The sequence below is a fragment of the Durio zibethinus genome, chromosome 12 (genome assembly GCF_047325235.1).
Source record: "Durio zibethinus cultivar Kanyao isolate XHJ-2024 chromosome 12, ASM4732523v1, whole genome shotgun sequence".
Taxonomy (NCBI): Eukaryota; Viridiplantae; Streptophyta; class Magnoliopsida; order Malvales; family Malvaceae; genus Durio; species Durio zibethinus.
In genome coordinates this window covers 24,245,265-24,257,960 of record NC_143173.1, presented here as the reverse complement: position 1 = coordinate 24,257,960, position 12,696 = coordinate 24,245,265, and the positions used below count along the sequence as shown (strand labels likewise).

Sequence of the window (12,696 nt, the reverse complement as noted above, 5' to 3'; positions counted from 1 at the left end):
ATTTTTTTATAAAAATATAATTTTTTTATTTTTTTTCTTTAATTTTTTTTAAAATTGAAATATTAAAAAAGTGAGAATTACAAGAGAAACTAAAAAATAAAGTTTTTACCTCTTTTTTTTCTTTTAAATTAAAAATTTATTTAAATAAAAGAAATATTTTTCTATTTCTATTACTTTTTTTTTCTTTCTTTCTTTCTCTTCTTCTTGATCCAAACGTAATGTAAAAGAAAATTTGATTCCTAGGACATTTCATTTTTAAATTTTTATATTTAGTTAGAAGGATTTGAATTTGTTAAATTATATATATTTTTATAATATCTTTGATATTTTAAAAAATATATTTTATTTTATTTTATTTTTTAAAAAATAAACATAACAAATAATACTTTTATCGTCAAATGAACAAAAAATTTTATATATTTTTATAAAATTAAAATTATATTAATTTTTGTATTTATACAAAAAATTATAATAATTAATGAGAAATTTTAAAAGATAGCTATGTTCTTTTTAAAGATTATATAAGTAATCAAATCATAATTCATTACCAATTAGCAAATAATTAGAATACTGCAACAATCCTTAAATAATTGTGTAATTAATGAATCTATATTTAAGTAAAATCATGCATTTTTTTCTCCCAAAAAGAAATTATAAATGAATTTGCTTTTTAAGGGCCATAAACTTTCTATCTGTTTAAATTATGCTTTGACCCCCAAGATTTTTTTTTATTCCTCATTCGTTTCTTTTTTTAACGATTAAAGCCTTGCGCTTTTGATAATTTGATCAATTACCAGATTTATATATATATATATATATATACATATATATATATATATATATATATATATATTTGGATTGAATCAATGGAAAGTTTACACATTGTTTTAGCCCTAGCTAGATGAGTTTTGACACATCTAAAAAATACTTACACTTGACGTCGCAAAAGCCTATGTAAATGGTTTGAACACAAAGATGAAGCACATAAAATGACGTATTACTTTATTATTTTTTTTTAAAAAAATTAATTCTCTTTTCAATTGATATTAGATTTTGAATTAAATTTTTTTCTTAAATATATGAAAAAATTTTAAGTTTTTACTAAAAAAATTTCAAGAGGTTTGGCTTTAACTTCTTGTTCATATCTCGATGCGAGAACCATGCCCACCATCATGTTACATGTTTCTCACCTGTGTTTCAGAAATGTTAAAGATGGCACCAATTGGCGCTTTTTTTTTTTTTTTTTCTCTAAGAAGAGAATGTGCCACAGCTTTGACCATGAATACATGAAGTTTCTACCTCTTTTTTATGTTTTTCCCTCTGACAGAAATAGAAGTGATGGTATCTTGTCCATTTTCTTTCCTTTTCCTTTTATTGGCTGTACATGTTGATGTTTTATTTTGAAAGAAACAAAATTTTACATGTCATATGGCCTGTGATCCCTTCTCATCATGGTGCTCTGGTTTCTTAATTTATTTTGGCCAAACTGGTTTATTAGTTGGTATTTCAGTTTTTAAATTGAAGAGTTGACAAGCGTTTTGGTCCCAAATTGGTTATCATGTTCTAATTGTTTCTTTCTGGTTTGTAGGGAAAACAAGGGCAAGAGATGCTGCACTAAATGCTATCCAATCACCTTTGTTAGATCTTGGTATGGGATGGGTTACTGGAATTGTGTGGAACATAACTGGTGGAAATGATTTAACCTTGCTTGAGGTAACCCTCTGTCTCTAACCTGGTAGGAATTGTAGGAAATGTCGCACCTCCAGCCACTGATTACTTCAGAAATATGTTTCAATTAAAGTTTGAGTTCTTGTAGACCGATTGTTTTCTCAGTATCTTTTGGTCAAGATTGTGGGATTGCCCCTACAGTGTTGTATTTTTTTCTGTCCTGATGCATGATTGGCCCTTGAGCTGCAAGAATGCAAGAATTTCTAATTTATCAATGAAAACATGCAAAAGTGATGCGCTATCTACACTATATGTATAATTTTTTTAGGACATTTAGCAATTGCTCACAGCAACTTAAAGTTAACTCACCCCCCCCCCCCCCCCCCAGGGCACCAATAACCAGAAATTGTGTGTACACTGTGACTGAAGTATTATACACCGGAGACCTTGATTATCTTGAATGTTCCGCTTGTTTTAGAATATGTCTTCATGTTTATTTTTCTTTTCATATGCATCATTTGACATCTGATAATTTTCTGTAGGTTAATGTTGCAGCTGAGGTTAAATGTGATCTTGTGGATCCAACAGCCAATTTAATATTTGGAGCAGTGATAGATCCATCACTTAGCGGCCAAGTAAGTTAATGCTTGTTCTAACGTATTCATGCCAAAATTTAGACTCAGAAACAGTCGTCTGCAGACTTGTATCTTGATCACCATACTTTGAGTAGGCCTACTGTCTAACTGTAGTTTTAATGCAGCATATATGCTTACAGCAATTCGATGAATTAAACATTCAGAAAATTGATTAAAACCTGCAACAGATGGACTTTATGCATGAACTTTACTTTCTAGGCCACACGCTGGTCGTAAGAGATGCCTTGCCTTTGTGTTTAAGTCAGTGGATAGTTCTCCTGTATCTAATTTGTGTTTACAAGCAAACCATCTCAGCCTTATCTATCAATGAGATTGGCAATGGGATTGCATATCTGCTTCCTGAAGGATTGTTTTGTTATTCTTGAGTTCTTGATATGTTAGATAAAATATACAGAGGTACGTAGAATAAGGCCAAATTTAGATGCGGAATTCACATTGACATTAATGCGACCTGCTGAATTGATTATGAAAGAGATACAGGATGGTCTTCTCTGTTATTTCTTCATTTAGGTAAATAAAGAAGGTCATGTTTGCGCAGACCTTCAATTCATGGTGCTCGCTGTGAATCATTAATTTGATGGCAAACATAATTTTGGGTCTCTATTTAGGTAAATATAACCCTAGTTGCCACGGGATTTAAACGTCAAGAAGAAAGTGAAGGAAGGCCCCTTCAGGTATTGCTCAACTCTCTCTCTCTCTCTCACGTACCCCAATTTAAACTGGATTCCTGTTAAAATGCAGGCAGGTCAGCTAGCACAGGGAGATATTGGTCTTGGAATCAATCAGTGCCCTTCCTTCAGTGAAGGTGGTTCAGTCGACATCCCTGAGTTCCTGAAGAAGAAAGGATGATCACGCTATCCAAAAGCTTAATTGGTTTTTCTGCATAGTGTCTCAACCGATGTAGTTATGCTTCACTTGAGATTCCTGCTTCGTTCCACTAGTCCTCTTTGTTACTGGTTGTCTGTTTTGGACTATTAGTGCCTATACTTGTTAGAGAATATAGCATGTTAGTAGTTGATTCTTTATAGTTTGTTCCTTACAGTGCAAGCAACCACCTTCGGCCCATTCAATAAGTTCTGTGAATTTCTCAAAGTTAAGGTTAGTGTGTGTTTAAAAATCATATTTAAACAGAACTTGAGTAGCTTGCATAATTACATGAATCAATTGAGAACTGTTTATTTTTTATTGGGCACAAAATTTTTTTTATAAGCAATTAAATAATGGATCACTGAGATGTCTTTCTCGCGTTAATCTTTAACTTTGTTTTTGTTTATTATATTACTCCTAGTTGGCTGCTTTCCTCCTACTTACTCATCTAGCAGTTTTCAATTTTATTTTGAGAACCCTTTTCTTCATCTTGTTCTACTTTATGCGTTACTTGAGTAGCAATCTTCAGTAAGCTTAATACAACGTTTTGCTTTCTTTCAGTTCTTTGTTAATAATCATCTTCCTCATAAACATTGCTGCAAAGATCATTTCGATTTCAGCTGTCCTCACTCATAATTGCCAGATAGCCTCACCAATCTCCAGTATTAAATGCAAGAGCAGCTGGTTATTATAACTCGTTGGCTGAGCATAGTACTCGGTCAAGTGCTTGAATTTGTTTGCAAAGCTTCAAGATAGCAAAACCTTACCAGAAATCTCCACGAGAACACAAGCCGTCTGAGAAATAATGGAATCTGCTGTTGTCCCTTACAATAATTTTTCTTCCAATCACTTTAGATATGTAATTAATTGCAGAGTGGCAATCCACGCAGACCCTTAAATTTTTCTTTACAATGATGGGCTTTCCACTTAGCATGCTTATTAGTGCAAATGCAATGGCAATTCTCTCACTGTGATGCTGAAGTATCTTCTCCTTCACACTGACATCCATCTCCAATGGATGGAATCTGTGCAAGGGACATATCCAGCCTTCTTTGTCTAATCTGAAAGAGCATCAAGCTTCTCATAAATTTCTTTCTTTTGAGGATGACACCGGACTTCAATACCAAAAGTATGAGTTTTGTTTCCAACATCAACCCAGCTATAACCTGGTAGTTTGTTAGCATTACTATCTTGCATCATCTTCCTCAATGTTCTCACATCTTTCCATTGCTGCTCCAATGCATAAATATTTGAAAGCAAAATAGGAGCTCCACTATTTTCAGGTTCAAGCTGCATCGGTTTTTCTGCTGCAAGTTTACCTCTCTCCTTATCACCATGGATCTTGCAAGCTACAAGGAAAGAACACCATCCAAAGGCATTTGGTTTAAATGGCATTTTATTTATAAAATCTTCAGCTTCTTTAAGCTTTCCAGCACGACCAAGTAAGTCAATAACACGAGTAATGCTCTTCTCCAAGCACCACTTCATAAGTCTTCTCCATAGCATCAAAACAACTTATAACCTCTTAAAAGACTGACAAAAGTTATTGCATTTGGTTCCACTCCTTTGCTCTTCATCCTGTTAAATATTTCCATGTCATCTTCTCCGAAACGATGCTGACCAAACACGCTTAACATTGAATTCCATGCAATTTCAGCTGCATTTTCGATCTCATGAAATACCCGTATAGAATCATCAAGCAATCCGCATTTTCCATAAATTTTAACAAGAACTGAAGAAACAAAAGGGTTTCCATCAAAATTGAATTTAATCACTCGAGCATGAAGCTGTTTCCCTTGCTCAAGTGCAGCTAGGCTAGCACAAGCCTTGATCAAACTTGAGAAAGTGAATTCATTAGATTCAATTCCTCGCCTCCGCAGCTCAACAAAAACACTTAAAGCGTCCCTTCATTTGATCCATCTCAACATATCCATTAATCAACGAAGAACAAGACACAATATTTCTACACTCAGAGTCAATTCCAAACACATTTGAGGCACTATCCAGATCTCCTACTTTTGAGTACATATCAGTAGAGCATTTCCCACAGAAATCTCCAACTCAAACCCCTTCTTTACTATAACTGAATGAAGACATTTCCCAAAAGTTAAAACCTTTAATGCTGCACAAGCACTTAAAGTACTACAAAGAACAAACTTATCAATAGCAATCCCCTCATTATCCATTCCTCGTAAGCCAACAATGCATCCTCAAAAAGACCATTCATTGCATATCCATCAATCAAAGCAGTCCACATGACCTCATCTTTACACTCCATCCCTTGGAAAACTTTGTGAGCATTAACCATAACTCCACATGGGTTTTTTATCCTTTTCTCTCTCTTTTTATTTTTAATAAATACGAGACATTCACAAAAAAAAAACCTATATCATTGTAATTAAAAATGATTTTGCAAGACAAATTTAATATTGTTAAACTTTCTTGTTTGATATGACAGTACTAAGGTCCAAAATTATGAGACATACCCACATGCAACAAGTAGCCTACCATTCATTAATTAACAAAGACAGAGATAACTTCTTGCCTTCTCTAATTTTAGCTTCACAAAGGAGGAATTTTATTTTATTTATAAAAATGCCATAATTTATGAATAAAAAAATTATAAATATTAAAATTTAAATTCTAAATTTATTAAACATTATTTCTTAAAAATGATTGCAATGACCATAAAATATTTATTGTGATTCTTGTATGCTATAAGGTATTTTTAAAACCACCTAACAACTTGTTCAAAAAAATCAACACTAACATTTCTTCCACAAACAGCAAAAGGTGGATGGGAGGGGGTAGCTGAGGTGTACATCAAGGAAAAAAATATCTTAGAAGAGTCTAAACCTCATTAAATGAAAAAAAATTGATATTTCTTTGTAAATTTATTTGTTTATTTCCTCAAATCAAAACTAGCAATGGGATTGGCTATAATAATGTATCCCAAAAACCATAAGGATTTCTATTTTCTACCCAAAATCAACATCAACCTGACAATCCTTCCAAAAATCAATCCAAGGAATCATAAACAAAAATTTCCTCTCTTTTTCTTCTTGAAAGCTCTCTTTTTTCATTCCTTTTTGGTGTTATCAAACTTGGAACTAGACCACACAAAATGGAATCCTAGCCATCTCGTGGAACAACACACGTACGTTTGTCACTTACCATACAAAAGAAGAAAAAACACCCACTTGAAAGTTTTGAAAGAGATGGCGTGTAAACCAACTCCCCACCCATTCTCTTCTTGCTTTTATTCCCACACAAACCCTTTCTCCATGTAAATGTTAATCTTCAGTCTTCTCTTTCAACCAAAAGGAATCAGCTAAGGAAGCAGTAGAAGAAGAAGAAGAAGAAGAAAGAAGGGCTTTGGTTTCAACTTCATGAACGTTGAACCCACAAAAATGACCCACCACAATCCTGTCCAGGCCGTTGAACCCAACAAAAGTCAGCTGCCTGACGATGTTGTCCATGTTGAGACAGGAAGTTCAGGGATGGAAACCTGCCAATATGACAGTGATGGAAATGATAGAGTACTTAATAATAACGAGGGAAGCTCGTTACAGGGTCGTCGGACTTCAGTTCCAGTAGTAGTTGAGGTTACAAAAGAAGCAAAGAGGGTTGAAGAGTCGTTGGAAGAACATAATGGACGAGAGAGACTGAAGAGGCGTAGGTTTGAAGTGGCAGGCAGGGTTTGGATTCCTGAAATATGGGGTCAGGAAGAGCTTTTGAAAGATTGGATTGATTGTTCTGCATTGGATGCTTCTTTGGTTCCCAGTGGGATTATTTCAGCTCGTGCAGCTTTGGTTGAAGAAGGAAGAAGAGCAAATTCAGGCGGATTTAGAATAGAAAACAGTTGTTAATTATATTAAATCTTTTGTATGTTTTACTCTACTTGTTCTTACTTCTTTCTTCCCCGGAATTCTTCCACGGTCAATTGTGTTACTAAAACTCATGTCCTAGACCCAGATCGGAAAAGACAACCGGTGTCTAACATGAATCAGCTGGCTGCCCGAACTGTCTCACCAGCGGGACGAGAAACAACCCTTTTAAGTTAAAAGTCTGCCTTTGTTCACTCCAAGCAGAGTTGACGAGAGAGCACGGTTAAATCTGTGTTTAAAAGAGAATAGTATCATGCATTTCATTTGCTTATACAAAATTATACACAGCAATTCTGCTTGACTATTATTTCAACCATGTTTCCTTAAAAAATAATATTTGATTTCCTGACTTCTCAAAAGCCACAAGCGTTACAAAATCACTCTTACAAATTTCTGAAACTCAAACCATACATATGTGAAACCTCAAAGGTATGATAAAAAAAATTTTCACAAAATTTTGATCAGGGCAAAGATTTCAACTCCCATATCTTTATTGTCCCATCATCACTCGCAGAAGCAAGTAGATGTTTTTCCTGTTATTTTCAATAACAATGCAAGCGATAATGTCAGCTAAATTAAGTTGAGACAAATCCAACGTAAGATACAACCACAAGGTAGAATAAGCTTTCCATATAGTCAATTCAGGGTTAAATAAGCCCCAAATATCACAGTTCTCAAAGAAAAAAAATCTATAGAAAATAAACAGAGAGATGCAGTAATTAAAAAGAAAAAGGTTAAATTATAGAAAAAGTCTTGTTCAACATAGTAGTTGAGCACTGTTAGAAAACATGCATGGCCCAATCGATGGGAAATATAGTCTAAAACTTGGATCAGAACACTAGAGCTAATGGAATGGATATTTAATGACAACTTATATTCTATTTTGAATCCTTTCTGGATGGTTTTGCCACCATTTCAAAGGCATTTTGTTTGAGCAATACCGACAAATCAATCATTAGGCCATCAGTTCAGAAAACGACAAAAGAACCCAATTGCATAAACTCTACCATGCACAAAGAAATTATCCAGATTTGTGATATATATTCATTTCTGCTTTTATGTGCAGATGCATGCATCCACAAATGGTAATCCTTGTTAACTTCCAAGAAAGGAAATCTTACCCCAGGGCCCCATTGTACTGAATTTACATCCATATCATGGGCCTTCTCCTTCTTCAATAGCAATTGATATGAAGGTCCATTCATCTGCAGTAAAACCAAAAAATAGATTAATCTGCTGAATTGCCACTTTCAAAACCTAAAATGTATACAGTAGGAGGGACGATTATCCAGCCAAGAACTATTGATATGCACAACAGGACAATTTGCTCATTTACTTTGGATAGAACTCAGAACCACCCTTCTCTTAGAGGTAGGACATTAATACTAACGCTTGTTTTATTGCTCATGTGGAAATATGCACAGTGAATGAGAGGCTAAAAGAATTACATACCGAACCATCTTTGCTCTCTACAAACAACCATACAGCATCATCAGCAGCTCCACTGGCAATAATTCCCTCTCTGTAAAATTCATGAGCCCGACACAATCAGTTTGAGTTCAAAACTTAAAAGAAAAGAAAGTTATTCAGATGGCAAATAAACACTAAAAGTAGAGGGCAGTGGCTACTTGTTTCTTGCATGATCCTAACTCAAAACTTATAAAGTGGAACTGTAAATGCAACAAAATCAACCCCATTTTAACTAAATCAGACTAACCAATTACAATGTTAAATAGTCACTATTTGTTAATGGAACTTGCTTCACTAATTCAGCCAAACAGCAGTTATATTATATCACTTAAAATATTTTCAAAATGGGAGTTGATATTTGACTCTTCCAAAATAGGTTCTCATCCGGTTTCTCATAAAGTTGCTACTAAATTCTTGAAAAAAGGAAAGTTGACGTATATGCATGGTGATGAGGTTATCCATGAGCACAAGAGTCATTTCCTCAAGATCATGACTATGGAGAATGTTCAAGTCACTTGTACATTTAAGCTTTAGGGGAACATTTTTGGTCAGTGGAAAATGGTACTTATTGAGGCAAATCAAGCTAAACCTGTTCTTCAGCTTTTTTTTGGGAATTGGGTTATTATCTAATTTCTTCCTTTTAAGAAAAAAAATTTTGAAAAGAACAAATAGGTAAGCACTTGCGTGTTCCCAACAATAAGAACATAAAATCAGTTTAGTTGTAATTTGGACTTTTCAACCAATTAGAGAGAGAAAATAAAAGGATCGCACAATAGAAGCCCCCAAGGCTAAAATAGTTACTATAATAAATAGTGTCAGTAACTTGACCAGTGAACTGAAAAAATTGTTCGATCATGATAACCTGAGAGAGTGCATAGATGATTCCTGGAGTTGGACAACCATTAAAGTGAAGCACATTATATTTATCCATTACAAGGTCTTAAGCGAGAATAAAAGAAAGGAAATATTATGTATATCAATGATGAACAAGTTAGTTTCGATACCTTCTGGATATGCTTAACAAAATTAATGAGTAAACTGGATCTTATATGTTCATTATTCAGTTCACAAAAAATATTTGGAATATACATGTTAATGACAATAATTTGGGCATTAATTCTTAGCTAGGAATACTACAACTACCAGGCTAAGACTTGATGCTTCTAAGTTTTCACACAGCAAGAATGAGGTTCTTGACATCAAAAAAGTGAGCATTGTTAGGTTCTCAATGAAGATCAGAGGCCATGAATTTTCGACTCTGATTTTAGTTGTGCAAGCAAACTATTGCAGATAGCCAGGGAAAGTTCTAAAAAAATGGAAAAACGAGATTCAAGGACATCTAAGTCCTGATATGTACAAACATGTCTAGGCTATGGATTTGATATGACAACCAAGAGCAAACAAATGAGAAAATTTCAATGGAAAAAAGAGGCAGCATGTTTCTCACCAGGGTGCATAACCATCTCCAGATTGCATCCTTATGATGTCTGCTTCCCATATCTTCAGGGTAAGATCATCACTGCAAAATCAGTTCATCTTATTTTAGCCCTACTTCTTACAACTGCTCGTTTTTTGTTTGCCATGCCATCAGCAAATACTGTAATTCCAAGTACCGGAGGTTGGAAGGACAAATTTGTAATACAAACCTAGAAGTTACCAATTTGTCTCCCTTAGCATTAAAAGCAAGTGACCAAACGGTGGAAGGTGGAAGAGTGACCACTGACATAAGATTGAAACAAGAGTTTTCAGTAGGCTGGCAAGTTCATAAACCAGTGGGCTAAAAATCTTCAAGGTCTTATAAAATTTAAAAGACATCACTGCAATACTTCATAGGATTATATAAAGAAAAATTAAATTTCAGGCAGTACAATAACAAGAAAATGAGCTGAAAATGGCAAATATAGAAAGAGTTTTAGGCATAGTACTTGCTAGATTCACCTAAAGTTTGTACACAGCTCCAATCACCATCAGCATCCTCTGACCACCAAACCTACAAACAAAAGCAAATGCATCACAAACTCAATCACATATAATGGAATTAGAAAAAGATCAAAGATTTCTATGGTCTTCTTAAAGAGATAGAGATCCATTTAGCCTATACAGTACCTTGACGGCGTTATCATAGCTACAAGAAAACAAAATATCCATAGTTGGATGCCACTGAACCATTTTCACATCTTGTGTATGACCCAGTAAAACTTGAATACACTCAAATTCATTCCCTGGCATAACTTCCCAAATCCAAACAGTTTTATCTCGTCCACATGTCGCAAGAAGAGAACCTGATGCATTCCAAGACACACTTTTCACTTCATTTTCATGACCCTATACGCCACAACAAACAAATAAACGGTTCCAATATTATCAACATATGAAATGGATAATAATGAAAAATAACTTAAATACTAAAGGTGGCCATATCCAACAATACTTCTAGCTGAATGCAAGAAGCATGATATTTTTTGTGCTCAATCCCTTTCTACGTGTAAACCATTAATGTTTAGATTTAGCCACAATTTCACAGTGTAAGTATGTTTTGCTTAGTGAATTGCTATTAAATGGTGCAAAGATATAAACATCAAAGCACACTGAGAACTCTAAAGAATTGAAAAAAATTAAAAAAAAAAGTAACAGAATAAGAATAATACCTCTAAAGTGGAAACACATTCAAAGTCAAACCCCCACAGTTTCCCATATGGCAGTGGTAGCATCAAAGCTGGCAGTGGCCAACAATTTCCCAGACGGTGACCAAGCACAGGATCGGACTGTTCTAGTGTGTGTATCTTCCAAAACAGCCTGCAAAAGATCACACTCCAAATTACCATGAATTCCAACAAACATAACTAAAGCTAATGTTTCGAAACAAATTCAAAAAGATGGAATTCATTCTATTTTGAAAGAAAAAAAAATACCAGTAAAATTGTAAACTTCAAACAACTTCAACAAAAAAAAAAAAAAAACTACATTAATTAAATATAAATAGCAACAAAAAAATTGAAATTTATAAGTTTCTGACCTAGCTTAAATCAATTTCACTTACTCTTAGCAACTTTTTCAGTTAAAAAAAAAGAAAAATAAAAATAAGAAGAAATTAATAAATAGCAGGAGGATGACCTTGCAGTCCCAGGAGCGAGTGGCGGGGCTCTGCTCCCAGATTCGAACGGTCTTATCGCCGCTACAAGAAGCGAAAACCGCGGGAACATCGGCGACGGCGGTGGCAGGATTCCAGGCGAGGCTCCAAACCCTGTCGCTGTGGCCTTGGAGCTTTTGAATCTCTTTGAGCTCTAAGTTTCCATCAAACAACTCCATTCAACTAAATAACTGAGAAAGTTATTTAACCAAATAAGAAGCACAGCTTTTTTTTTTCTCGATTCGTATTCGATTCCTTAGTTTGAGTGAGGGATTCGAAGCTGAGAGAAAAGAGTGGGATTCGTGAAGTGGTAGTTGAATTTTTCGTTCATTTCTTTTTTTGTTTAGGTTTTTCAATAAAGAACAAAATTGACGAGAGAAGAGAGGGATTATCACGCGCGCAGCCTACGGACCCGTGATAAAAGGAAGACCGTTACGCACTCGTGGCAACCTCTTATTTTATTTTATTTTTTTCTCCCATGAATAATTTTGTAAGTAGATTTTATAATTTATTATCTAAAAATTATATGTTATAAGTTATTTTGATATAAAAATATAAAATATAATTTTTTAATATTTTATAAATTGTACATTTGAAATAAATTTAATAAATGATCACTAATAAAATTCAAATTCAATATCTCTTAATAAAAAAATAAATTTTAATTGATTCAATCAATCATCTAATCATCTCATGATACTTTTATTATATTTTAATTTTGGAATTTGACGCCCATCAAACTGAGTAAAATATTAAAATTTCAATATATTAAATTTCATTTCCTTAACATAGCACTGTGATGGTTAGAATTTAAAATTCTATTTTAAAGGTTTTAAGTTTGAATTATATAATGGATACGATAAATTTTACCAAATGTGAGAAAGTTACTTTTTACAATATACCTCAAGATTACATGTATAATAAAAATATAATATACAAAGAAAACAAGCAAAGACAAATGTTGACTTTTTTTCTTTAAATGTACATCATTTTTCAATAATTCATAATTATTTCTAAA

General features: G+C 33.7%; 1 protein-coding gene and 3 pseudogenes across 2 annotated transcripts; 2 read left to right on the top strand and 2 right to left on the bottom strand.

Annotated features, from left to right (window-relative positions):
* The first annotated feature begins 1,030 nt into the window (after window positions 1-1,030).
* On the top strand, window positions 1,031-3,419 carry LOC149515907 (cell division protein FtsZ homolog 2-2, chloroplastic-like). The gene is made up of 5 exons (XM_089741322.1): window positions 1,031-1,341; window positions 1,589-1,713; window positions 2,211-2,303; window positions 2,933-2,998; window positions 3,066-3,419. Exons 1-5 carry the CDS (start codon window positions 1,161-1,163, stop codon window positions 3,171-3,173), a joined length of 573 nt encoding a protein of 190 aa, XP_089597448.1. The 5' UTR covers window positions 1,031-1,160; the 3' UTR covers window positions 3,174-3,419.
* A 218-nt stretch (window positions 3,420-3,637) lies between these two features.
* LOC111297802 (putative pentatricopeptide repeat-containing protein At1g68930 pseudogene) lies at window positions 3,638-6,437 on the bottom strand (annotated as a pseudogene).
* LOC111297115 (uncharacterized) lies at window positions 6,150-7,437 on the top strand (annotated as a pseudogene).
* On the bottom strand, window positions 7,397-12,096 carry LOC111297117 (protein CIA1-like; annotated as a pseudogene). The gene is made up of 10 exons (XR_016326158.1): window positions 11,663-12,096; window positions 11,197-11,344; window positions 10,655-10,873; window positions 10,474-10,538; window positions 10,195-10,267; window positions 9,996-10,067; window positions 9,373-9,433; window positions 8,531-8,602; window positions 8,200-8,283; window positions 7,397-7,611 (listed from the first exon to the last, which is right to left on the bottom strand). The product of XR_016326158.1 is annotated as a protein CIA1-like (transcript).
* Window positions 12,097-12,696: the final 600 nt, after the last annotated feature.